At 41.5% G+C, this 24,984-nt stretch overlaps 7 protein-coding genes across 10 annotated transcripts; 4 read left to right on the forward strand and 3 right to left on the reverse strand.

Moving 5' to 3' along the window:
* Positions 1–163: 163 nt before the first annotated feature.
* On the forward strand, positions 164–9,292 carry MTA1-like (metastasis associated 1-like). Of its 3 annotated transcripts, none has more exons than XM_020957070.2 (13): positions 164–417; positions 1,601–1,762; positions 3,605–3,712; positions 4,352–4,647; positions 4,860–5,180; positions 5,236–5,424; positions 5,509–5,784; positions 5,845–6,101; positions 6,187–6,437; positions 6,504–6,860; positions 7,087–7,214; positions 7,282–7,397; positions 7,456–9,292. In XM_020957070.2, the coding sequence occupies exons 1-13, from the start codon at positions 390–392 to the stop codon at positions 7,589–7,591; spliced, it is 2,625 nt and encodes an 874-aa protein (XP_020812729.2). In that variant the 5' UTR covers positions 164–389; the 3' UTR covers positions 7,592–9,292. The 3 variants fall into 3 exon arrangements, with proteins under 3 accessions (XP_020812729.2, XP_020812730.2, XP_086686047.1); XM_086829921.1 differs by lacking the exon at positions 164–417 and adding an exon at positions 504–608 and having other exon boundaries at positions 1,596–1,762; positions 7,456–9,291; XM_020957071.2 differs by lacking the exon at positions 3,605–3,712 and having other exon boundaries at positions 181–417.
* Positions 9,284–10,757, reverse strand: LOC110187970 (3-oxoacyl-[acyl-carrier-protein] synthase, mitochondrial). Its single transcript, XM_020957490.2, has one exon. It carries the CDS (start codon positions 10,691–10,693, stop codon positions 9,365–9,367), a length of 1,329 nt encoding a protein of 442 aa, XP_020813149.2. The 5' UTR covers positions 10,694–10,757; the 3' UTR covers positions 9,284–9,364.
* A 2,340-nt stretch (positions 10,758–13,097) lies between these two features.
* Positions 13,098–15,170, forward strand: LOC110187734 (putative cytochrome P450 6d5). The gene is made up of 5 exons (XM_020957190.2): positions 13,098–13,865; positions 13,938–14,090; positions 14,150–14,577; positions 14,634–14,876; positions 14,954–15,170. The coding sequence occupies exons 1-5, from the start codon at positions 13,336–13,338 to the stop codon at positions 15,115–15,117; spliced, it is 1,518 nt and encodes a 505-aa protein (XP_020812849.2). The 5' UTR covers positions 13,098–13,335; the 3' UTR covers positions 15,118–15,170.
* Positions 15,171–16,629: 1,459 nt separating this feature from the next.
* LOC110188075 (methanethiol oxidase) lies at positions 16,630–18,990 on the forward strand. The gene is made up of 5 exons (XM_020957626.2): positions 16,630–16,763; positions 16,839–17,002; positions 17,490–17,959; positions 18,016–18,634; positions 18,693–18,990. The coding sequence occupies exons 1-5, from the start codon at positions 16,751–16,753 to the stop codon at positions 18,885–18,887; spliced, it is 1,461 nt and encodes a 486-aa protein (XP_020813285.2). The 5' UTR covers positions 16,630–16,750; the 3' UTR covers positions 18,888–18,990.
* Hsc70-2 (Heat shock protein 70 cognate 2) lies at positions 18,940–21,224 on the reverse strand. The gene is made up of 2 exons (XM_020957625.2): positions 20,831–21,224; positions 18,940–20,768 (listed from the first exon to the last, which is right to left on the reverse strand). The coding sequence occupies exons 1-2, from the start codon at positions 21,002–21,004 to the stop codon at positions 19,035–19,037; spliced, it is 1,908 nt and encodes a 635-aa protein (XP_020813284.2). The 5' UTR covers positions 21,005–21,224; the 3' UTR covers positions 18,940–19,034.
* A 5-nt stretch (positions 21,225–21,229) lies between these two features.
* On the reverse strand, positions 21,230–23,060 carry LOC110188077 (small lysine-rich protein 1). Of its 2 annotated transcripts, XM_020957628.2 has the most exons (3): positions 23,039–23,060; positions 21,556–21,754; positions 21,230–21,493 (listed from the first exon to the last, which is right to left on the reverse strand). In XM_020957628.2, exons 2-3 carry the CDS (start codon positions 21,751–21,753, stop codon positions 21,425–21,427), a joined length of 267 nt encoding a protein of 88 aa, XP_020813287.1. In that variant the 5' UTR covers position 21,754; positions 23,039–23,060; the 3' UTR covers positions 21,230–21,424. The 2 variants fall into 2 exon arrangements, with proteins under 2 accessions (XP_020813287.1, XP_086686049.1); XM_086829923.1 differs by lacking the exon at positions 23,039–23,060 and having other exon boundaries at positions 21,556–22,312.
* LOC110188076 (venom protease) lies at positions 22,426–24,790 on the forward strand. Its single transcript, XM_020957627.2, is given in 7 exon segments — positions 22,426–22,577; positions 22,665–22,965; positions 23,178–23,241; positions 23,244–23,283; positions 23,931–24,348; positions 24,415–24,544; positions 24,601–24,790. Coding segments are annotated over 7 exon segments (1,191 nt in total). The 3' UTR covers positions 24,687–24,790.
* The last annotated feature ends 194 nt before the right edge of the window (positions 24,791–24,984 follow it).

Consider the following 24,984-nt stretch of genomic DNA (forward strand, 5'->3'; position numbering starts at 1 on the left):
TATGTAATTTGTGGGAAACCAAAAATAATCACGTGTTATGCGCTTTGGATTCAACTCACCGTTCTTATTTATTTTTAAATGTATTTTCCTAATTTTTCAATCCTTGACTCAATGCGATATTTAATAACAATCGTTTAGCTATCGCCCGGTCGAATGCAGCCCTGGGGCAGCTGTTTACTTGGCGTTGTGTGTGTGTGTATTTTTTAGAGTTGAGTTGTTTCTAAGATGGCGACGAAAAAAACGCGTCTTATGTGAAAAATGCAATCATAACAACTCGTCTTTTTTGCTAATAAATGTGCGCTAATTTGAAGCAGAACTAGTGAAAAACAGAGCTTAGCGTGCGCCGAGTGTTTTACATGTGAAAGTTTTGGTGCGGAAGCGTAGTGAAAATGGCCACAAATATGTATCGAGTCGGAGGTGAGAAAAAATTTTCCCCTACTCGCTTTTCTATCATCTTTCGTTATCGGCGCCGCCGTCCCACGGTGTGCGTGGCCTGTGTGTATGTGTGTGTGTGTTGTGTCTGCGGAGGCTCCGAAAATTATGGAAGTGCATATAAAACAGCCCAAATCCCCAGGCTCGCAAGTGTGTGTTATCATATTAAATTCTGGCGGAGAATAACAAATTTTTTTTCGCGGGCGAGGGGATTTTGATAGGTGTCGCTACTGCAGCAAGTGTTTCCAAAGAAGTCTTCTAACCGATAAGCATTAGTATTGTATGTGTGCCTGTGTGTTCTAGGGCTGGGAAATGGAATTGCATTTGCCGAATTGTGATCTCCAAACGTGTGCTGTTTGTGTGTGTGTGTGTTTGTGCGTTAACAAAAGTGTATCCAATGCTTGAGAGTGCCACCCACTTTATTGTGTTTTCTTATGCTAATGAGCTTCTTTTTGAGCATCTTTCCCTTTCCCCCACCGTTAAATTACCCCTTCTCATTCTACTAAACTCCGGTTATACTCTATCCCGCTCGCTCTTATGTGATGACGTTATTCTGTTTCTTCACCTGCTTTTCATGGGTGCCTGTGTGCTTGTGTACGTGAGCTCTTTCAAAATGCAAATATGCCTAAAAACGCAAACGTTTAATTAAAAGAACCAAAATAAATAACAAGGTGCATGTGCGGGTTATTTAGAGTGTGTGCTTTTGAGAAATTATCCATTTCAAAAGCTGGAAAATAATCAGTGCTTTTTGTTTGCCATTTTTAATAGCACACATATATATACATATATATACATATATATATATATATATATATGTACATATCTTTAACTGTGCTTTCTCGCTACCTCTATACTTTCTTTTTCATCTCGTATCTATATTTCGATGTTAATTTCTGCATCTTACAAATGCACTCGTTATGATTGTTTTTTTTTTTTATATATTTTTTTCTGTTGAATTTTTATTTTAATGGTCAACCTAAGTTATAATACGCTTGTGTTTAATTGTGCTCTTCTTTGTATAGGTGACCAGCCGTAATTAAGTGCTTTGTGCGTGTGCGTTTACCTGTGACGTATGAATGGGGTTTCTACTCTTCCTCCTCCATTTCCCTCTTTCGCCCCCCACCCCTTTTTTTATGCCGTAAATTTTTTTTTTATGTTCGTTTTGCAGACTACGTCTACGTTGAGACAACGCTGAATAGTCCCTACTTAATACGGCGAATCGAGGAGCTGAATAAAAACCAAACCGGCAATGTGGAGGCAAAGGTTATGTGCTTTTACCGGCGCCGGGATCTGCCCAATCCGCTCGTACAACTGGCCGACAAACATCAACGTAAGTATTTCCCGCATCCTCCGGCCGCTTTCGATATTTGTATCTATAAGTACATATACTTTTTTTGTGACTAAGTGAGGTTATGTATCGCATCAGAGTCGTTGTCGTGGCCTTTTAACTAGTTAAAAGATTAAACCGGCTAAGAAGAACATGTCCACCGCAGGGCAGACCCCAAAAACATAGAATGCGGCATTGTGTGCAATGTGTCACTCACCCACCACTCCTCACCTATAATAGAACCACAGAAACCCCCTAACCCAAACAAAACCCCAGAACCGAGATGAAGCATCCCCGAACGCCAAGAACAGCAATTACAACAAATGTAAAATCGGTGCAAAAAGCGTATTTTGTCCAGCTTCCATTATGAGTATCCACATAAATAGGCGCTGAATGTTTCAAACTTATCAAATACAAATTCAGAAAACATATTATTGTATATTTTCTGGAAGATAATCAATTTGGGTATCTTGTAATTTTAAAGCAATTTATTATCTAGAGGTTCATATAGAAAAAAGTATTACTTATTTAATCACAGTAATATATGTATAGTTGTCTGGGCTTGGTTTTTTTTTTTATACCAAAAAGGGGTCCCTTTTATTTAATTTTGTAAAATATCTGTATTTTTAAGGTCCTTAAATCGCACCTAAGCCTCCCTTAAACTCATTATTTATTAAATTCCGAGATTCAGTCATGTCATACGGAAACCTGCACAGATTCCTTTTTAAAGATAATGAGCTGAGCTGCACTGTACCCTTGATGTTGTGGTTGCTGGAGTTTTTGCTGTTTTTGGGTGGCTGCTAGGCGGCGCCGGCGTCAATGTGAATGTGATACTCTCGGCGCTCGACTGAAGGTAGACTTGCTGTCTACATCTGAAAACCTGGGCCAAACATATATATCCATCCGTACCCACGGATACTGTGTGCTGTGTGTGTGCTCGAAAATTTGCAACCAAGAGGTAGAGGTTGGGGATCTGGAGGGGATAGCCGGGGAGTGGATTGTAGAGGAGGAGTATGGATGGAGCTATAGCAATGTGGCACACGCAGCGAGGCGCGCTTTGCATTCGTGTATACATACACACAACGCCTTCACCCCTTACCACCTTTCGGCTTCGACCGACGACTTCCAGCCCATTTCGACGCCTCTCAAAAAAGAAATACAACTGGGTTGAGTTTTTGGCTTTAACCACCCACTCAAATTTGATACGTGACCCAACGGAAAATGCGTTTTCCATGAAGCTGGAGGACTCCATGACCCCCATGACATGCGCCAACAATGCCCATTAACGCAACCCCTTTTGGCCTTAAATTCATCAAACCCCTACCTCCCCCCTCATTATTATATGTTATATATCTTTTTTTCTGTCGGCGAGTTTTAGCCGCGTGCGTCGTGTGTTTACTGGCCACTTGCTAATTAGCCATTGATAATTAGCGGCACAAGTGTAGCCGTAGCTTAAATCCAGAAACTAAACAAAAGCATCTTCTCAAACGGTACCTAAAATAATTGGATGGGATAAAAAAGGATGTATTAAAACCCATAAATATTAGTTAACTGGGGTTTGATTATTAAATAAAAGAGTTGACACCTTTCATTAATTAATTTAATATTTACCCTTGGTAAACAACAATTCCTTTGATTACTTATTGCCAACGACAGAGACTACTTGTGAATTAATTTTCTCATTAAACCTTACAGTTTTTTGCTACATTTCTTATAATTTAACATTGATATTATATTTTGTAAACTATGAAACTTGTAAATAAACATATTTCACCAACATTGCACTAAACCAAACTGAATGTATGAAACTCTTTAAAAACAACCAAAATATACGCAACGAATCAGTGGCCACCGCTGAGGACTCACCGCTGGCGACAAAGTTGAAGAAGACCTGGCTCCGCACACCCGTGGGCGAGGAGCAGGCGGCGCAGGCTGTGCTTGATCCCTCAATAGGTACCTCCTCCAACTAAAGAAATCACGCTAGCTTTCGAATGCACATCTGTATATGTAGATCTTTCTTGTACTTTCCTAAATCTTCTTTACTAAAAACTTTTCAGTAGATCAGTCTTAATAGTTTCTGTAGTGTAGTTAAACAGTTTACGCTGGACTTTTAACGGTTCACCTAATGAGTACTTATTTTTTAAGTTATATATATTATTATATTATATTATATTTTATTTGGAACTGCTTGCTCCTATTTTTCGTAAAAAAAAAAAATAAGACTTACTTAATTCTCTATCTATATTCATTGAATTGTAATGCACGAAATGGCAAAATTACCAAAATGATTGATTTAACAAGAAACGAACTATTGTAGAACCGATTTGTAGAAGTCCTACATTTTGTAAGAAAGAATCTATAGAGTCTATGGGCTCCTGTATTTTTATAATCTATTTCTTTATATTATACATTTGATTGTTGTTATATTATTTAATCTTTTCTATTAATACCACTCATTTCTTACTGAATTTTCTAAATACTACTTTAATACTTCTAGCGTATTTACATTACTATTTAATATCCGTAAAGTTTAAATTTTAAGAAAATAAACCAAGACAATATTTACTCATTGCTGACTTTCTGTCATTACAGCCGCCCTGGATGAGGAGCGTACCAGTCCGACGCAATCGTCGGGCGGTGCTGGCTCAGTGACCGCCAATTCTGGCACCACCAACAGCAACAATAGCACTACCAGCGGCGGCGGAGGGGCAGGCGGCGTAGCGGAGAAGGGCGAGGCGCTAACCAGCAAGCAACGCTACCAGATCAAGCATCGCGAGCTGTTCCTCTCACGCCAAGTTGAGTCGATACCTGCCACACAGATCCGAGGCAAATGCTCGGTGACGCTGCTTAATGAGACGGAATCCCTGCAGAGCTATCTCAATAAAGACGTGAGTTGGTAGTAGTTTATCTGGTCGCAGTCGAAACCTTTTTTATATGTGTACATCAGGATGCAAATCGGCGTTAAAACTAAATTAAAAACTTGTGAAGCTCCGATGCTCCTTTTATTTCTTCCAATAACAAATAAGTTTGCATCCTTGGAAGCTTTGGATAAAATGGGATTTTAAAAGTATCATTCCTCTATTTTTCTTGAATTCTTTAGGACACATTTTTCTACTGTCTGGTGTTCGATCCAAATCAAAAGACTCTGCTCGCCGATAAGGGTGAGATCCGAGTCGGCAGTCGCTATCAGTGTGATATACCCGCGAAGCTCAAGGACACCGCCTTGGATGAGCGCAAACTGGAGGAGTTGGAATCGTTGGTGTGGACGCCCGAGCACAGTTTGACCGATCGCAAAATCGACCAGTTTCTCGTGGTCTCTCGTTCCATAGGCACCTTCGCCCGTGCCCTGGACTGTAGCAGTTCGGTGAAGCAGCCCTCACTACACATGTCCGCCGCAGCAGCCAGCAGGGACATCACCCTGGTTAGTTGAAGGTATTCCTTACATATTTTGGGTATTAAGCTTAGTCTCCTTCCAGTTTCACGCTATGAACATTCTGCACAAGCATGAGTACTCGATCGAGGAGGCCATGTCCTCATTAGTTCCTTCCACTGGGCCTGTGCTCTGTCGTGATGAAATCGAGGATTGGAGCGCCTCGGAGGCGAATCTCTTTGAAGAGGCTCTGGACAAATATGGAAAAGACTTCAATGACATTCGACAAGATTTCGTAAGTTTTATTTGTATTAATTATTCCAACATTAATCTAAATTAATAATTTGCTCAATATAATAATAATAATAATCAACACCAGCTACCTTGGAAGACGCTGAAACAAATCATCGAGTATTACTACATGTGGAAAACCACCGATCGCTATGTGCAGCAGAAGCGTGTGAAGGCCGTGGAGGCGGAACTGAAGCTTAAGCAGGTCTACATACCGCAATATAACAACAACAATGGCAGCAAGGGAAACGGATCCTCTGTAAAGGCGACGGGTGTATATAATGGCACCACCACCAACGGGAGCACCGATCTCTCCAACAATGGCAAACCTTGCGAATCGTGCGGAGCTACCAAATCATCACAGGTATAGCCTTAAATGAATTTATAGATATTCATATATTCACTTGCAATCTACACACCATAGTGGAACTCGATCAGTACCGGGCACAGTACGTGTCGCCTGTGCCAGAGCTGCTGGGAATATTGGCGGAAGTATGGCAGTATGAAGTCTGCGACTAAGGGTGACGGCGGCGGCGACAATAGCGATGCTAAGAAGAAGGCTTCGTCGGCCTTAACGACGGCTTCAGCGACGTCAGCGATATCGGGTGCAGCCCCCACTGCAGTGGTTGACCTAAATGACGATGACAAAATCAGTGATCTATCCAATCGTCAGCTGCACAGGTAAGAGAACGAGCTTTCTGATAAAATATCTTTTAAATTTTAATTATGCCCTAATGTAACGTGTGTTTTTTTTTTTTTGTCTTAGATGTTCCATTGTTAATTGTGGCAAGGAGTTCAAGCTGAAGACCCACCTGGCACGCCACTATGCCCAAGCGCATGGCATCGCCATTAGCTCCGGGTCACCGCGGCCCATCATGAAGACGCGCACTGCCTTTTACTTGCACACCAATCCCATGACTCGAGTAGCGCGCGCAATCTGCCGCAGCATCGTTAAACCGAAAAAGGCAGCGCGGCAGAGTGCGTACGCCATCAACGCCCTGCTGGTTAAGCAAGAGTGTAAGTGTTTTAATAGGTTTTATGAAAAGCAAATTCAAGCTATCCAGGTTTTTTTTCTCTTCTCAGTTACGAATCGTATTAGTGGAAAGTCGCAAGCTGAGATCAAAAAACTACTCTTGTTGAAGCCGAAGGATCGGGGAAGTGTCACCAAGATCGCCAATCGTCTTGGGGCACCGGGTAGTGGTCCGCACGACTGGCTCATATTAACACCCAAGGACAAGATGCCCCTGCCACTCTTTGTCTCATTTCCCAAACCCCCGAAAGCTGCCGACGGCAGTTTAGTGTACGAACGAGTGCCCAACAAATCACCCGATATTGTCGCTGTCTCGGCCGACAAGGAGCTAACCATAATTCCAACGCAAGCCACTTCGACGATACGGAAGCGCGCCCACGACGACCAGCAGCAGCTCAATGGCACTGAGGGTAAGTGGCGAGTCACATATATTAGGTATAAGATAGCAAAGTATCTTAGGGGAAATCTTTACCAAATACGACTGCGAATTGAAATCAATTTCAGTTAGATATCGAGATATCAATATATTTCTCTATCCCTAATCAGAATTACTGTCAAGTTTTGAATGGTTTCAAGAAGACAATAATAAAAGATGAATGAAAATAAATAGTTTTACTTCTCCTACATATATTACAGTTACTATAGTTCCCAGCGGACCGCCGGCCAAGCGTCCCAATAAGGATCCCATGCCCTCCCATTGTCCCAGTCCAGAACAGTTTGCGGCGATGATGGCTGCATCTGGACAGCCGCTCTCCCGGCATCATGTGAGTAACTCACAGGTTGTTATTTAATTTAATATTAACTAGCTATGTATTTTGGTTTTTCATTTAGCTCAATGGCAAGCAAAAGATTGCACAAATGGCCCGGGGGGGCAACGGACGCAAACAGGTCATCAGTTGGATGGATGCACCGGACGATGTTTACTTTAGGGCTAACGATAACCACAAGTGAGTAATAAAATATAATGGGTTTGACATAAATATTTATTTCCTCTTTGTGCTGCAGAAAAACGAGAAAAATACTCTCTGCCGTGGACTTGCGTCGAGCGGCGCGCAAACCTTGGCGCATACTGCCTATAAAGCCTGCGGCGCCAGAGCCGAGTAGCAGGCCCATTGAATCACAAATTGTCATACTGGACTGACCGTCGACGGCAAGCAAAATGGCAAAATCCAGTGCATCAGGGGCATCGGCATCGGCAACCAAGTTGTTGTTATCGTCTTCAGCAAACAGATTCGACCAGCAGCAACACCCTCCATTTCCATATACCATGGATGCACTGCTTAACTAGCGCATTCTCTGGCTTAAACGGGCTTGCCATGTACATACCCCCGAAGCATAAACACTCCCACATCTCCCACAGTACAGACAGACAGACAACCGACAGAACAGGCATTAACTTAGGATCAGTGTAGTTACAGCCTCACTGTACGACGACATGTAGGAAATACAAGCAAACACAAATCCACTTTAATAGCGCTTAAATAGGTATCTTTTTTAAACAAAGCAAAAATAGTAAGATAAAAGTGTTAGGCATGCGAGCAAGAACCACAAAATATTTATAATTAATTTATATAATTTTTTATATTACACTCAACACACATACACTCTATACACTGAATACACTTTTACTTACAAAATGTGGACTTTTGCATTGATTTATTTTTTTAATTTATGCATGCTAGTTCTCGATATACATATATGTGTTTTCCGTCGCTTTAAAGTTTTTCTCCGTTTAATTTCCTAAGCTTAATCCTAGCTAAGAACCAGATACGTAATTATGAAATTAAAAGGCCTCTCTCGTACGTTTCATTTTAATGTTTGGCAGTCCAGAATTGAATTAAACGCACATTACAGATATTGGGAGTTATTTTTAAATGCTTTGAGAAGATTGGAAAGGAAAAGAAATTTAAAATTGTTAATAAATGTGTGACACGTGCAAAGTTTTAGAAAAGGTGATTACAAATTTTACGCTGTAACTACTTACTAATGGGAAACTACACTAAAGCAAAAATTGTACAGTAAAGAAGTAAAAAGTTAAAAATTCGAATAAAATGTATTTTCATAATTTATGTAAACACAGACAAACGAATGTTCAGTAATCTAAAGAGCTATCATACTCATCCCACACACAACCACACAACCAACCGCATCCAGCATATATTATTGACGCATATAAATTTAATAAGAATCTAAGCCGCAATTTACATTTAATAAAAATGTATCAATAACACACATGAAGGATCGTAAAAACTAATGACTAAGAGGTAGAGCAGGGCAGGGCGAGCGAACCCCAGGAGAGCATAGAGAAGGAGATCCACTAAAATTAAATGATTATGACGAAGATTCGATTGTAAGCCAACAGCATACTTTTAACTTACGACCTAAGCAATTTTTGTAAAATAATAAATCACTTCAAATTAAAAATTGTTAGTTAAGTGACGAGAGGAAAGGAGCAAGTCGAAAGCTGCTGCAACTAATGTCAACATCAAAAGTATCCGCGACACGCCGCGAGTGCGTATGTCAGGATTACCCAGCTAATAGGCATATTAATTGGTTTTCATTTACTTCCAAAACACAAACATCCATTATTTAAGCATCTTGAAGATGAACAAGCACAACAGAGACAAGCAACAGAAGCAAATCAAACAGAGCTGTATACATAATTATATACCTATATATATATATTATATACAGATATACAAATATAACAGTAACAGTGGATAAATACAGTATGCATAACAATTTTTACAGAGCCAGAATCGAACGAAATGACGCAGCGAAGGCGGCAACAGTGAAGAAAACGTTTTCCAAATAAAGTTTTAAAACTAAACACTTTTCCTAAAAACATGTCAGCGTTTGAACATTTTATTTTCTGTGGCGATTGGTTTAAAAATAGTTAACAATTTGTGGATCCCTATTCGGAATAGCTGGCGATGCACAGGGATGCATTGGTCCCACCGAATCCAAACGAGTTTTTGAGAGCAACACGACGTCCCTGATTTGGCGTCCATTCCGCTGCTTCCCTGACCACGTTTACCTTTACATCCACATCCAGCTGCTCGATGTTGATGGAAGGCGGCAGTTTGCTGTCCGCACAAGCGTGCACCACAAATAATGCCTCTAGATTGCCCGAGGATCCGAGCAGGTGGCCGTGTGCTCCTTTCGTGGAAGAAACTCTCACCTGACTAGTGCGCTCTCCAAAGACGCGTCCTATGGCGTGCGATTCAATGCGATCACCAGTCGGAGTGGATGTGGCATGGGCATTCACGTACGTGATCTCTTCCGGCCTAATCGCAGCATCCTGGATGGCCCTTCTCATTGCCAGTGTAGCTCCCTCGCCATTCTCACTCGGGGATGTTATGTGAAAGGCGTCGCCGGATAGTCCGTACCCCAATAACTCAGCCAGTATTGTGGCTCCTCTCGAGCGGGCATGTTCCAGTTCCTCAAGCAGAAGGACGGCTGCTCCTTCACCCATCACAAAGCCGTCGCGGGCTTTGTCGAAAGGTCGCGAAGCTACCGCGGGGTTATCATTGAAAGCGGTACTCAGAGCCCGTAATCTGCAGAAGCCGGCAATAGAGAGGGGATCTATGCAGGCTTCCCCACTTCCAGCCAGCATCACATCCGCATCGCCATTTCGAATAAAGCGCATAGCATCACCCAGGGCATGTGCACCGGTGGCGCAAGCTGTGGACACCGAGTGATTGGGTCCTCTGAGCCCATGCCGCATGCTTATGTGACCACAGGCCATGCTGGGCAGCAGTCGTGGCACAAAGAAGGGGCTCACACGGTTATAGCCTCGCTGAAGTTGCTGCCAGGCGCCGTAGACCTCCGTCAGATCGAACATGCCCATACCCACGCAGACTCCGAATCGCTCCCGCTGCTCTTCACTCATATCCTTGGGGTTTAGCCTTCCGGTCTTCAGAGCCTCCTCTGCCGCCACGACAGCCAGTTGGGTAGCCGGACTCATAAGCTTCATGTCCGTTTTACTTAAAGGCTTCTCTGATTGGAGCTTATCCCTGTCTATCTGAGCAGCCACCTGACACGGTAAGCCCTTAAACTCCGGTCCCAGTTGGGAAATGGCCGATTCCCCGGCCAAGATGCGACGCCATGAATCCCCTGCGTTGTTGGCCAAAGGAGTCACTGCACCACTTCCTGTTATTACCACCCGCCGGTGTCCGGAATGTGTGGAGGAGTTGCGCGTTGGGAAGAGGGCCAATATTTTAGAACTTCTTAAAAAACGCATTTTGGTGTTTACATGAACAGATGAGGGCAGTGTTGCCAGTTTAGCTTTTTTCAGGCTATCGTAATGCTCAAATAGCTTATAGCTAGTTAGCTAGCTAGATGAATATTAAAAAAAGCTATATATTTACATTTAAAATTTGTTTAATTTGAAAAAATTTATCTATCTATCTTATTAAACTTACAACCCTTCAATTTTCTGTAAGTGCGTCATTTTTTTTAATAAATTTATGTCATTTTTTTCACGATTAATTATTTATATTTTGCAACAAGCGCTAGGCGAATTTTCAGATTTCCGCGCGAAAAGAGCTAGTTTCTGTATAGCATTATCTGATAACTAATATTTTACAAGTTTACAGAACAATTTTACACGTTTATAGAAGGTGTAAAATTTCCAATGGGAATGTTAAATGTAAATACAATGTGTTAACGATTGCTCTCTACGAGAGGAGAAAGTAAGTTTTATTTTAAATAAAAATGTATATACTCTCGATTAAAGCTTGTTTTTTTGTAGCATTTCTTTTTATATTTAGCTTGTTTTAGCTTAAGAGGTTACATACAGTTAGAATTTTTAATAAATCGATTTTTTTTTTATGTTATTTTCTTAATGTAAATATATTTAAGAATATATACAGAAAGTTTCGTTTAGTTCCGGTAAATATTTCCTGAGTTATAAGTAAATTTGAAAAGTCGTTTCAGAGTGCTCTATGTAAACATATGTATATGTGCATTCCAAACTTTAAACGTGTTTTTCTCAAAATGGTGTTTTCAAAATCGGTGACCAACATTGCTCGAAAACGGCTTGCCCGATTAGTTTTAAATTTTAACACGACCTTCTTAAATATATTTTTTATAAATTAATCGAAGATTTTTTCTTTCCAATAAATAGTTTATTTTTTATAAACAATTTAAGGCGGAAATTTTGGCGAAAAATCGATTTTTTTTTGCGAAACTGCCATTTTGTCATTTGTCAAAAAAAATTATTTTGCTTATTCCTTCGATTAATTTCTAGATTTGACATTACTCTAACGAAATGTGTTTGGTTTTTTAATTTCGGATGATCCAGTTCCGACATATAGTGGTCACCGCAAAACGTCTTTTTTAAGAGGAGCTCCCGGATAACAGGTGTAACTCTTTTCCACATACATATTTTTACTAGTTCTAACTCTTAAAACACAGTTAAAAGATACTATATAAGTGTATAAAGTTTGGGATCAATAAGTTAACAAGTTTTTTTCTGAAAACACATTTTGAAAAATGCACTTTTTTTTGGCCCTCTAACTGTATGTAACCCCTTAAAAATTGGCTGAGTGTGATGCAGTTTTGGCCGTTGAGAAACTGTTCGTCAGATATTCCTCTGTATTGTTGTATTTTTAAAAACTTTCAGACGCCGTACAGCTTCAGCGTATTTAGCAAATATAAAGCTAAAAAATAAGGGAAGCTACCGCCGAGTTAGACTGATTGTGAGATCCTGCTTAAAAAGAGCATTATATTTTAAAATAAAATAGACGTGGACATGGTTAATTTACCTGGTGTATGTGATGTCTGTCTAATTTACGAATAGCATAAATTTAACAAGGCAAAAACAAGCAGCAAATGTCGACACAAAAAGAAAATGGGGCTGAGCACAAGAAAAGGCAAGAACACTGTTGTGGAACATCCTGCTGCCAACACAAATATAAGTGTTTTAAAAGTGCAATAATAAAAGAAAACGGGGTATATGTTATTATCGAATTTTGATCAGCTCTTATTTTTTGTTATACTTTGTCTTGAATTAAACATTTATTTTAAAGGCTAGACGAGCTTGCCTAATGCTATTGAGTTCGTTGTAATACTTCTCCAAGTGCTTCATAGTAAACGGTTTTCATATTGGTTGGAAGATTAACTTTAATTTTCGTTGCTGGACCGATATCCTGGTACCCAGTACTATCACTCCCACCTTCATTTGAACAATCTTCTGTACAACAATCTTCAGCTCAAGAGTTGTATTTCGTTGTACGGTATATGTTTGAAACTATAGTTCCTTTACTGATGTTAGTTTTTTCTTCGCTTAAAACGTGGTTTCTTTCGTGGTTTCCCTTCGAACATTTTCGGAGCTAAAGCATAGTTTTTTGGGTTACTGACTTATTAAATATATTAGAGACAAATACTTTAAGTTTTCGACTATTTGAGATTGATAAAAGGTTGTGTCACTTAGAGACTTTACATCAGCCAAATGAATATAGAGAGTGTGGATCTAATGCCTCTGGGACATTATCAAGCAGAGCGATTCGCTGCAACACTTGGCTCAGTGTTGTCTAGGGAGCGGAGAGGAACATTATCTCTTCGCGAATAATGCTTCATCGGCATTTTTTTACGCCACAAGAGAGAGAACTGCCAGCTAAATCGCCATGTCATACTGAGGAGGCAACCATTCACACCGCAGAGCCTTGGGGAAGCCCGAACCAACCTCTTTAGGAATCGCAGCCCCGTGAGGCTTTGTTTATATGGGAGTCAAGTGATAACCTAATCATTCAACGAAATGGCGAAATTGTTTGCCAAACGGCGCTTTCGTCGCAAACTTCTAGGCAAATATAAAAGCGCAGTCCGAGTCCGTTAGTTAGTTAGTTTTGAATTGACTTGGTAAAAAAGCTGACGATAAGAACCATGATCGGAGTAGTGCTCCTGTTCACAGCCGTCACCCTGCTGTATGTGTATCTTAAGTGGACCTTCAGCTATTGGGACCGTAAGGGGTTTCCCTCTGCGGGTGTTAACATCCCCTTCGGTGTTCTAGACTCCGTATGGCAGAAAAAGCAATGCTATGGCAGGGCCATCCAAGATCTGTACAACTCGACGAAGGGGCCGGTGGTCGGCATGTATCTCACCTTGAGGCCCGCCCTCCTGATCCGTGATGCACACCTGGCCCACGACATGCTGGTCAAGAACTTTGCCAGCTTCCACGATCGCGGAGTCTACGTGGACGAAGAGAATGACCCCATGTCGGCGGGAATATTCCAAATGGAGGGTGCCGGCTGGAAGAACCTGCGTGCTAAGATGACGCCCTCGTTCACCACTGGCAAGCTGAAGGCCATGTTTGAGACCTCTAATTCTGTCGGAGACAAGTTATTAGCCCACTTGAGGAAGGAGCTAGAGCAGTCCGGCACCAAGGAGGTGGATATGAAAAGCGTCATGGGAACGTAAGTTGGCGGAATGCCTTGTTTCTCTCAGTGCACGCTGGAAATGTATTGATTTTATTCTTTCCACCCCAGTTATGCCATAGATATTATTGCTTCGACTATTTTTGGCCTGGATGTAGACAGTTTTGCAGATCCCCAAAACGAATTCATTGAAATCAGCAGAAGGATAAATCGAAACACATCAAAAGATATTATTCGCAGCATAGCCCTAGTACTTTATCCAGCGTAAGTTTATATTAGGTATTCCCATTTATAAGCCATATTTGATCACAAATACTCTACAGAATGGAGAAGTTCTTCGTGCGAATCGGATGGAAACAGGAGGGCATTAAAATGATGCGAAAACTGACCAACAGGATCGTAGATCTCAGGGAAAATAACAACATTGTTCGTAAAGATATGCTGCAACTTCTGCTTCAGTTGCGCAATCAGGGAAACACCAGCACAGATGATTCCGTTTGGTCGGCGGAGAGCGCCAAGCATGGAGTGAAATCGATGTCCAAAGACCCGATTGCTGGTCAGCTTTTCGTTTTCTACGGTGCTGGTCACGAAACCACTGCCTCCGGCATTTCCTTTACTCTCTACGAGCTCACTCAAAACCCAGAGGCGCTGGCTAAGGCGCAGGAGGATGTGCTCCAGGCCATCGAGCAGCACGGCGGTCTGACCTATGATGCCCTTTCGGCTATGAAGTACTTGGATGCCTGTGTGATGGGTAAGTTTTTGAAGGAAACTAATTTAGGCTATGTTACAATTGAATTTGTCTTGCAGAAACCACCCGCAAATATCCCGCTCTGCCTATCCTAAACCGAGTTTGCACCCAAGACTTTCCAGTTCCGGATAGCAATCTGGTGATCAAGAAGGGCACACCAATAGTGATCTCCCTTATGGGATTGCATAGGGATGCCGAGCTTTTTCCTGATCCGCTCAGCTATCAGCCGGAACGCTTTTTGGAGGGAAACTACAATCAGGCTGCCTATATGGGATTTGGCGACGGACCCCGCCACTGCATAGGTAAGGAAATATTTACATATTTTCATGACATAATTAGAATTTTTTATCACGTCGTTCCTATTTTGTCTATATTCCAGGAGCCCGGATGGGGAAGTTGAATGTAAAGTTAGCATTAGCCAAGATTCTGTCAAATTTCGATCTGGAAGTAAGAAAGGAGAAGCAGGAGATTGAGTTCGCATTGCATGGATTGACCCTGTTGCCTAAGGCGGGAGTGCCCGTGCGCCTTTCTCTCAAGAAGTAGCCCTAAAACTCTAGTAATCTATTACTAAATAAAGAACATTAAAAAATAACAAATCGAACAAGAAACAAGAAAGGAAGCTAACTTCGGCACGCCGAAGTTTATATACCCTTGCAGATAGAACTTCTATGACTAGAAATCCATACAATATAAATTATATATATTTGTGTTAAAAAAAACAATGAAGTAATACCTGCTTTCATTTCATTCTACAATACTTATTTTGTTTACAGTTTTAAATTCACAGATTTGCATTTTTCCTCTACTTCAAACGATCGTTTGTATGGCACCTATATGATATAGTCGTCCGATTTCCATGAAATTTGACACAAAATTTGAGACTAATATAAAATGGCTATACCTTAAATTTGATGAAAATCTGTTGAAAACTAAAAAAATTATCATTTTTAATTGTATAATAAAATGGCTATATGTCAAATTTTATCAAATTCTGTTAAAAAATGAAAATGCTATAATTTTTTTTGTAAAAATTTTCCGATCATTCCTATGGCAGCTATATGATATAGTCGTCCGATCCGGCATATATACGAGTGAAAGAATATAGAAGGCTAACTACAAAGTTTCATTCAGATAGCTTCAAAACTGAGAGACTAGTTTGCGTAGAAACGGACAGACGGACAGACGGACATGGCAAGATCTTCTCGGCTGTTGATCCTGATCAAGAATATATATACTTTATATGGTCAGAGGTGCCTCCTTCACTGCGTTGCAAACTTCTGACTGAAATTATAATACCCTGCAAGGGTATAAAAATAATGTACAAGTCACGTAACATGACAACAGTCGTTTCTTGGCCTAGGTCAACTGAATGTGATAGCGCCTAGGTAACGTACTGACTTTATCAATATCGTTTGGCTAGTGATAAGTTAATGAGGCTCATTAAACCAAAATAAATCAAATTTGAATGTCAGTAACCGATAAAAATGTAATACAGAAAGGACTCTTTCTAAAGTCAAGATTTGTATATATGACGAGCTTTAAGTGCTGACTGATCCTTTAGGTGCCCTTTCAAGCCGCAAATAAATGAGAGAGAGTATTTATATTTAATATAAAGGGGAAATGTTTGTTTTAGTTTAAAACCTATAACACTCTAAATATAAGGATTCTTACAATTCTTAAAAATCTATATATCGACTTAAAAGGATTTTAAAGTGAACTATTTGTTAAACTTGATTGGTAAACTTGATTTAAAATATTAAATCCGAATAGTTCCAAAAGACCAATACAAAATTCTGGAACTTAAAAAAAGATTTTGTTGGCTAGTGTTTTGATCGACTTGGGCTCGAAGTGAGAGCAAGATCTTTGTGCCAGGCCGTATCAACTATCGTCAACTTAAATCGGCAGCAGTTCAAAACAAAAAGAGTTCAATTTATTCTAAATATATATACACACATTCATACATATATGTACGATTGGGCATATAGTTTGTATATACTTTATACTCGCGTAGCCGTCCAAACTACTTAGTATTCCTGATAAGAGTGCCGGGTGACCGGCTCTCTTTGGCTTTATTATTATTTAAAGGCCGCAAGAGAGCGGCAGTATAAAGCTCATTCTGAACATCGGCTGATGCTCATTTCGCTGCTGTTCTTCGTTCCACAACAACCGCCAAGTTATGTCGATGAAATGTAAGTGAATTCGTAGACACACCTCTAGGGTTAGTTGATATTCTCAAGCTTAATTGATAATTAAATATTTCTTAGCCTGCTGCCGTGGTCCGGGTTACGCAACCCCTCTGGATGCTATGAAGAATGGTCCCCGGGAGAAGCTTCTCTACACGGTAACAGTTCAACCCAACTTGGACGAGCCCCATGGCGATTATCTATCCACGGTGGACGTGGATCCAGAGAGCCCCACCTACTGTCAGGTAAGTGCGCTATCTCTAACAAAAACTGCACATAGACACCTAACTAAATTGTTTATATTATTTTAATATAAACTTAGAATTTGTTGTAGTTATTATTAAATATAAGCAAAAACAGGAGTTTATTATCTAAAACAAAAATATGCCCCCTTTTGTATAAATTCCTAACTACGCTCTTGGCTGAGAGATAACAAAAGCTGTAGAGAGATTTTCTACATGAAACCCCTATGAACCCCACGTAGCTGAAGATTGTTTTTATGGACAAAGTAACGAAATTAACAGTCAACTTGACAAAAAATTAAAAACTCGTACATATAGAATTGTTTCCGACTTGTTTTTAAGATTAATTAGCTGTCAGCTTTAGTTTAAGTTACGTAGAACTCTGACAAAAAAGTTAGTGTAATAGTTCTTAAAAAGAAATATAAATATGTACCACAGAAAAAAGTATAACATTATTATGTTAAATTTTTATTTGTTTTTTTCCGTGTAGGTAGTTCACCGTACCTTTACCAATCGAAAGGGAGACGAGCTGCATCACTCTGGCTGGAATGCCTGCTCCAGTTGTTACTATGTTGACGAGAAGGCTGAGACAGTGCCGAAAAGGGATAGACTGGTGCTGCCTGCTCTAAACTCGGACTTCATCTATATACTCGATGTGGTCACAGATCCCCGGAAGCCAGAGATCATTAAGACCATTGATGGCGACGTTTTGAAGAGCCACAATGTGACTGCTCCACATACCACTCACTGCTTGGCCAATGGAAATATCATGATATCCGTCATGGGCGATGCTGGAGGATACGCCAAGGGGGACTTTATCCTCTTTGATTCCGACTTCAATTGCATTGGCACCTGGACCAAGGGCGACAAGAAGGCATTGTGCGGCTACGATTTTTGGTATCAGCCGTATTTTGATGTTATGGTGTCTTCAGAGTGGGGAGCCCCAAATAAATGGCGACGGTGAGTAAAAAATGCTATGAATTCAAGCTCAGCATTAAGTTATATACCTTCTTTAGTGGCTGGAGGCACAGCGATCTGGAGGATATGACCCAGTATGGCTGTCGGCTTAACTTCTACAAATGGTCCACTCAGACTCTATACCAGACCATCGATCTGGGAGCGGATGGCATTACACCGCTGGAGATTCGCTTCCTGCACGATCCAAAACGGGCGGAGGGATTCGTTGGCTGCGCTTTAAATGCCAAGGTGTTCCACTTCAAAAAGAAGCCGGATTCCGACGAGTTCGAGGCAAAAAAAGTGATTGATATTCCAGGCAAGCTAGTGGATACTGGCAATGGAAAGGCAGAGGACATGGGCGGTATGATCTCGGATATTATCATATCATTGGATGACAGGTTCCTGTACGTCAATTGCTGGCGGCACGGAGATGTCAGGCAATACGATATCACCGACTGCGAGAATCCCAAACTCACGGGGCAGCTCTTCCTTGGAGGTGCCATATGTAGTGACTTGCCCAATGTGATTGTAAAGGAGGATAAGGAACTAAAGGAGAGGCCTCCAGCTCGATATGTGAAGGGTCGCCGATTAGAGGGTGGACCTCAAATGATGCAGCTCTCTTTGGACGGCAAGCGTTTGTATGTCTCGTCATCCCTATATTCTCCATGGGATAAGCAGGTGAGTTCCTCGGAAATCTCTTAATTGTTCATGGTTATTAACCCAATATTTATTTTAGTTTTACCCCGAAATGGTCTCGAAGGGCGGACACATTGTCCAGATCGATGTGGATACGGTGAATGGAGGTATGTCCCTGAATGAGGACTTTTTGGTGGATTTTAAGGATGAGCCCTATGGTCCTGGTTTGCCTCATGAAATGCGTTACCCTGGTGGCGATTGCACATCTGATATATGGCTGGCCGATCAGGAGTAGGTGGATCTACCCTTAAAAGCTCAATTAATTTCGAAATTACGCCACAAACAAGTTTTAAAATCATACTTGTATTTTCTTACCGAAAATATATACTTAACATACATGTATAATTTCAAAAACTAAACAATTTAGAATAGTTACTAGATACTACTTCACCTTATTCGCAGTGGGACGTGATCTTACGCCACTACCAGATTTCTTGGGCTTCTGTCCTGCGCCGCCATGGATTTTCGTCATTATGGGACTACACACGTGCTGGCACTCCTTCAGATGCTGATCATACACCTCCTTCTTTGCCTGAGAGTTCTTATCCAGCCACGATGATTCGGAGGCACATTTTTCGCGCACCTTCGAGCGCTCGGCCTCGGTAAGAACTCCGGCTGGTGCCTCGTCGACGGCCTGGCGACAGGCGTAAATATATCCTTCGAGGTTGTTCCTGGCCTGAACTCTTTCCCGGTGACGATCGTCCTCCACCTTGTACTTCTCAGCATCGGATAGCATGCGGTCTATCTCCGCCTTAGATAGCCTTCCCTTGTCATTAGTGATTGTGATCTTCTCGGACTTCCCGGTGCTATTATCCTTGGCAGTTACATGCAGGATGCCATCAGTGTTCAGGTCAAAAGCGACTTCGATCTGCGGCACTCCCCTGGGGGACGGGGGAATCCCCGAGAGATTAAAGGTGCCCAGGAGATTGTTATCATTCGTCATCGCCCGCTCGCCCTCGTAGACCTGAATGGTCACCGTGTCTTGATTGTCACTGTATGTGGTGAAGATCTGCTGATGTTTGCAGGGAATCCTAGCGTTGCGGGCCACCAAATTGGTCATCACACCGCCGGCAGTTTCGATCCCCAGCGATAAGGGAGTCACGTCCACCAAAAGCAGATCCTGGATCTTAGAGCTACCCACGCCCGAGAGAATAGCAGACTGCACCGCCGCTCCGTAGGCCACCGCTTCATCGGGGTTAATGGAAAGATTTAGGGTTTTGCCATTAAAGAAATCCTGCAAGAGTTTTTGTATCTTCGGGATTCGCGTGGAGCCTCCCACTAGCACTACATCGTGGATGGCCTTCTTGTCCATTTTGGCATCGCTCAAGGCTCGCTCCACCGGCTGCATAGTGGACCTGAAGAGATCCATGTTAAGCTCCTCGAAGCGGGCACGCGAGATCTTTGAATAAAAATCGGTGCCATCGTGTAGAGCATCAATCTCCAGGGATGCCTCTGTGCTGGATGACAAGGTCCTCTTAGCCCTTTCACAGGCTGTCCGCAGACGCCTCAATGCCCTGGCATTGCCCTTGATATCTGCGTTATGCTTGCGCTTAAACTCCGCCGCAAAGTGGTTGACCATCCGATTGTCGAAGTCCTCACCCCCCAAATGGGTATCTCCAGCCGTGGCCTTCACCTCAAACAGGGAGCCTTCATCGATGGTCAGAACGGAAACATCGAATGTGCCACCACCCAAGTCGAATATGAGTACGTTGCGCTCTCCCTTGAGGTTCTTATCGAGTCCGTAGGCCAAGGCAGCAGCCGTGGGTTCGTTGATGATCCTTAGCACATTAAGACCCGCAATGGAGCCCGCATCCTTGGTAGCCTGCCGTTGGCTATCGTTGAAGTAAGCCGGCACCGTGATCACGGCGTCCTTAACCTTTCCGCCCAAATACATTTCGGCGATCTCGCGCATCTTGGTCAGAACCATCGAACTAATCTCCTCCGGAGCAAAGCGTTTGCGTTCCCCCTTGTATTCCACCTCGATTTTGGGCTTGCCCTTGTCGTTGATCACCTTGAAGGGCCAGTGCTTCAAGTCCTCCTGGATCTTTGGGTCGTCGAATTTGCGACCAATCAGGCGCTTGGCATCAAACACCGTATTCTTGGCATTCATGGCGACCTGTGGAGGAGTTTTTAAGGATTTAGCTTTGTTTAAAGCAAGACAAGTTCAAACTGCCTCACTTGATTCTTGGCCGCATCGCCAATAAGGCGCTCCGTATCGTTGAACGCCACATAGGAGGGCGTGGTCCGATTTCCCTGGTCATTGGCAATGACCTCCACCTTGTTGTTCTGCCACACGCCCACACAGGAATAGGTTGTCCCCAAATCGATGCCAATAGCAGGTATTTTGACCATTTTGGCTCTAAATTATTTTATAATTTTGCATGCCACTAAATTGAATGCTGCCAATTTGATGATTTCTCCCTGTCAGTAAATTTTTTTTTACAAAAGATGAATTTGAAATTTGACTATTTGTCTGGCACCTACTTCTAACTCCAAGCACTATTTGTTATTCTGGAATCAAAAGTTATTGCGATCGAATATGGCTTGTTTTATTACGAATAAGACATAATATGTCATAGTGTTAGGGTTAGATTTATTTGTTTGTTTATAGATTTTTTATTTCTTAAATTCTTTTCTTAGAATTCTAATTCGAGATTGAATATTGCTTGTACACTCAAAAAATTCTTATCAATCAACATATTAATTTACACAAAAATACTTTGAATATACTTGTATAAATCACCACGATTATTCGAATGTTATTTAAATATGTTAACGTTTTCCTTTCTTTTTCTTTTTCTGTCCATCTGGCCAAGCGAATCCTCTTGATTTAAGAACATCCTTAAAAACAATTTTTTATTATAAATTTTAAAAATTTAATAAAAGATGAATTTCCATCTCACCTGGACATTGTGGCACACATAGTACGCATTTTCCATGGCCGCGTCATTGAAGATGTCGCAACCTATGGATTTTCCCATGCCACCTTTCTTCTTGCCACCGCCACCCTCTTTCTTCTTCTTCTCCTCACCCTCGCCACTTCCAGCATTGCTGGATGTAGAGTCCTTGCTATTTCGCTTCTTTTTGCTTTTGCCAACCATACTAAATATTATAAATTAAAGACAATTTACAATATTGATTAAATAATATATTTCTCTTTTAAACGGCACCTAGCAACCAACAGTATTGTCATGCCAACCGTCTATTATTTTCAAATTTATGGATAGCTTATATTTTATATTGAACCAAAGTTACTTGGAAAAAGGCATCACTCTGCCTTTAAAGCAGGATGTTCCTTATGTCATATGGATATTTTAATGAAGCTCTTCGATTTCTACACAACAAGACGGTCGGTTCTGTCACTTTTCATTTAATTGCGAATTAAGACATGAAAAGCTAAATACAAGAATGTATTATTCATTTTGTTTATTACATTTTAATAGTCTTATATGTAAGTAAACAATACTCGCGGGCAACTGTGCCTCAAAGTTTCCTTTTGTATTGACATTTCTAAAGTTTGCGTGAAATTTGGTAATTTATTTAAATAACTTTAAATGAGACAACAATTTTCGGCTCGCCACTGTCTCCAAAGACACCCTCGACTCTCACTGGCTATTTTTTTGTTTAATGATTTTTAATAATTAATGAGGGTGCTCAATTATAAATTCGTATGAATTTCAATAAAACTGTTTGCCTGCTATGCCCCTCATTTCGAAGAAAACATCCCAGTCGAATGAAATCGGTCAAACGAGAAAGACCTCCTCTACCCACAGATGGCAGATTTGAAAAGTGTTTGTTTGTTTGTTTTGGTCGCGGTTTCTTTGCTCTCGTGCGAGGTTCAAGCGAAGGGACAGCGACCGAATGGCAACGGGAACGGGAACGTCGGACAGTGGGTATTCCCCAATCCCGAGCCGGAGCCAAGCAGGTGGGACTACAGCAACTACAACAACTATGACAACGGTTACGAAAGTCAATGGCCGCCGGGTTATTTTAACAACTACGGATATTATAGACCCCCGCCGCCACCCTGCGGTCAGCGCCCAGATGGACCCCCGCCTCCAGGTCCACCTCCGCCTGGTCCGCCGCCCGGTTGTCCAGGAGGTCCACCCCCGCCTCGGAGACGACACCAAGGTCACCGCCAATGGAACCCACATCGTCCGCCGCCCGGTTACCATAAGAACTTTCAAAACATATTCCTGAGCACAGAGCAAAAGGTGGACACGGACAACTACAATAAAACGGCTGAGGCAGAGGATTTGCACGACGATTTCAATGGTCGTTCGATTGTGGCGCCCGGACAGTACCCACACATGGTCAGTAGACGGAGATGCACTCCAAACAAATTAAATAAACTGAAAAAATAAATAAATAAACACAAAAAATCACACAAAACCGGAATCGGGGAAACGCCAAAACACGCTTAAAGTCGACTGGCAAATCAAAGCCCTGCCATCTGATAACAGTTTTGGAGCCGAACTCAAGCCTCTCTCATGCTCATGGATTCTCTTACCACTTTATCTCTTAGGCCGCTCTGGGATTCCGTAATGAGAACCGCGAGATCGACTACAAGTGCGGCGGAAGCCTAATGAGTATTTTGTGCTCACGGCCGCTCACTGTCTCACAACTCACGGGTAAGCTTCCACTTTCACTCAGTTTTCAGGGGACTAAACATAATATTTCATCATATAGTACAAAGGGTACAAGGGTATTAAAGCTTTGTGATAACCGAGAATGTACCGAAAGCATCTCCAAGCCCACAAAGTTTATATATTCTTATATGTATTCCACCTCAAAAATCATGAGATACTGTGACTCCGCTTAAATAATACATTCGGGGTGAAGTTCAGCAACATGTACTTTTGTTAGCAACACTAATTAGTGTTGCTCAACATGTCCCTAGAAGCATTTGATTTATTTAGATGTTGCAACATGTTTCTTAGCATTATTATTCATTTAAGTCATGTTCATTTTAGTTTAACATTGCTTTCGGTACCGGGTATCATATAGTAAGTTACACTTTCATACTTGTTTATAATTCAAACCTCTTTAGGAAGGTGGTAAAAACCAACTTGAGTAATTTTATAAGTATTCCTAAGATCCTGATGGAACTCCTATATTTCAACGCAAACAAAACAAAAACCTTAAATAAAGTAAGCCCCCTTAGTATCTTAAGTATCATACCAAAGAACTTGATGTGTATTAAGATTCATGATAAACTACCTTATAATTATGTAGATTATTAAGATTCATGATAAACTACCTCCCTTACATGACCCAGCACCGCTCCCGATGTGGTGAAGATCGGGGATATCAAACTGAAGGAGTGGGAGAATGATGTTGCCCCACAAAGGCGTCGTGTGGCGCAGATTTATTTGTATCCATTGTACAATTCTTCTCTGAACTACCATGACATCGGACTGATCCAATTAAACCGACCCGTGGAATACACCTGGTTTGTGAAGCCAGTCCGACTCTGGCCAAGGGACGAAATTCCATATGGCAAGCTCCACACCATGGGCTACGGCTCGACAGGATTTGCCCAGCCCCAAACCAACGTCCTCACGGAATTGGATCTGTCGGTGGTGCCAACAGATCAGTGCAATAGCAGTCTTCCCGCCGACGAGAGTTCTCCGCAGGGAATTCTTTCAAGCCAGATTTGTGCTCATGACTACGAGAAAAATCGTGATACCTGTCAGGTGAGAAATTCAATTAAATTCATTTCAATAAGAGAATCTTAATATTAAACGGAACATCTGAATTAGGGCGATTCTGGAGGACCTCTTCAGCTGAATTTGGAGCGTCGACATCGCCGCCACCGCAGCCGAAGGCGCTATCGCTATTACCTGGTGGGCATCACATCTTATGGCGCCTATTGTCGCAGTGAATTCCCAGGTTTGTCCTCTTATTACATATCAAGAATTTTAAATTATGTTCCTGGAGTCTTGTAGGAGTTTATACACGCGTGTCGTCCTACATCGACTGGATTGCGTCTATAGTGTGGCCAAATTACTTCAGCGAGTTTGATAATCAGTAGTCATTAATAAAATCATAAAAATATGACATTAATTTATTTAAAGGCATTTCTTTCTCCATATTTGTGCCAGGAAATAAAATACCCACAAAATTATAAGTACCTAATTTGAAAAATTATTAGTTTTTTAAAGCAAAAAAGCTGGCGGGACAAGTCTTCACGTTTTACTTCAATTTTGTACTGTTGCTTCACAGAAGATGATCATATCTTTAGGTTATTCAAGCAAAAATGCCGCTTTGACCAATTTCATTTTTAATTTCTTAAGTTGGTTTTTAGATGATATTTTTTTAACTTGTTGCAA

The sequence above is a fragment of the Drosophila serrata genome, unplaced genomic scaffold (assembly GCF_035046125.1).
Source record: "Drosophila serrata isolate PLE 108 unplaced genomic scaffold, ASM3504612v1 contig_228, whole genome shotgun sequence".
Lineage (NCBI taxonomy): Eukaryota > Metazoa > Arthropoda > Insecta > Diptera > Drosophilidae > Drosophila > Drosophila serrata.

What these genes read in the sequence shown, in the direction of transcription:
- MTA1-like (XM_086829921.1), top strand. Translation starts at nt 541, where the DNA reads ATGGAAGTGCATATAAAACAGCCCAAATCCCCAGGCTCGCAAGTGTGT. An exon ending in CCAGCAGGGACATCACCCTG is followed by an intron (nt 5,181 to 5,235) that starts GTTAGTTGAAGG and finishes GTCTCCTTCCAG; the next exon opens with TTTCACGCTATGAACATTCT. An exon ending in GAGCTACCAAATCATCACAG is followed by an intron (nt 5,785 to 5,844) that starts GTATAGCCTTAA and finishes TACACACCATAG; the next exon opens with TGGAACTCGATCAGTACCGG.
- LOC110187970 (XM_020957490.2), bottom strand. Translation starts at nt 10,693, where the DNA reads ATGCGTTTTTTAAGAAGTTCTAAAATATTGGCCCTCTTCCCAACGCGC.
- LOC110187734 (XM_020957190.2), top strand. Translation starts at nt 13,336, where the DNA reads ATGATCGGAGTAGTGCTCCTGTTCACAGCCGTCACCCTGCTGTATGTG. An exon ending in GCCCTAGTACTTTATCCAGC is followed by an intron (nt 14,091 to 14,149) that starts GTAAGTTTATAT and finishes AATACTCTACAG; the next exon opens with AATGGAGAAGTTCTTCGTGC. An exon ending in CGGACCCCGCCACTGCATAG is followed by an intron (nt 14,877 to 14,953) that starts GTAAGGAAATAT and finishes TCTATATTCCAG; the next exon opens with GAGCCCGGATGGGGAAGTTG.
- LOC110188075 (XM_020957626.2), top strand. An exon ending in GCCCCAAATAAATGGCGACG is followed by an intron (nt 17,960 to 18,015) that starts GTGAGTAAAAAA and finishes TACCTTCTTTAG; the next exon opens with TGGCTGGAGGCACAGCGATC. An exon ending in ATTCTCCATGGGATAAGCAG is followed by an intron (nt 18,635 to 18,692) that starts GTGAGTTCCTCG and finishes TATTTATTTTAG; the next exon opens with TTTTACCCCGAAATGGTCTC.
- Hsc70-2 (XM_020957625.2), bottom strand. Translation starts at nt 21,004, where the DNA reads ATGGTCAAAATACCTGCTATTGGCATCGATTTGGGGACAACCTATTCC. An exon ending in GCGATGCGGCCAAGAATCAA is followed by an intron (nt 20,769 to 20,830) that starts GTGAGGCAGTTT and finishes ACTCCTCCACAG; the next exon opens with GTCGCCATGAATGCCAAGAA.
- LOC110188077 (XM_020957628.2), bottom strand. Translation starts at nt 21,753, where the DNA reads ATGGTTGGCAAAAGCAAAAAGAAGCGAAATAGCAAGGACTCTACATCC. An exon ending in ATGTGTGCCACAATGTCCAG is followed by an intron (nt 21,494 to 21,555) that starts GTGAGATGGAAA and finishes ATTGTTTTTAAG; the next exon opens with GATGTTCTTAAATCAAGAGG.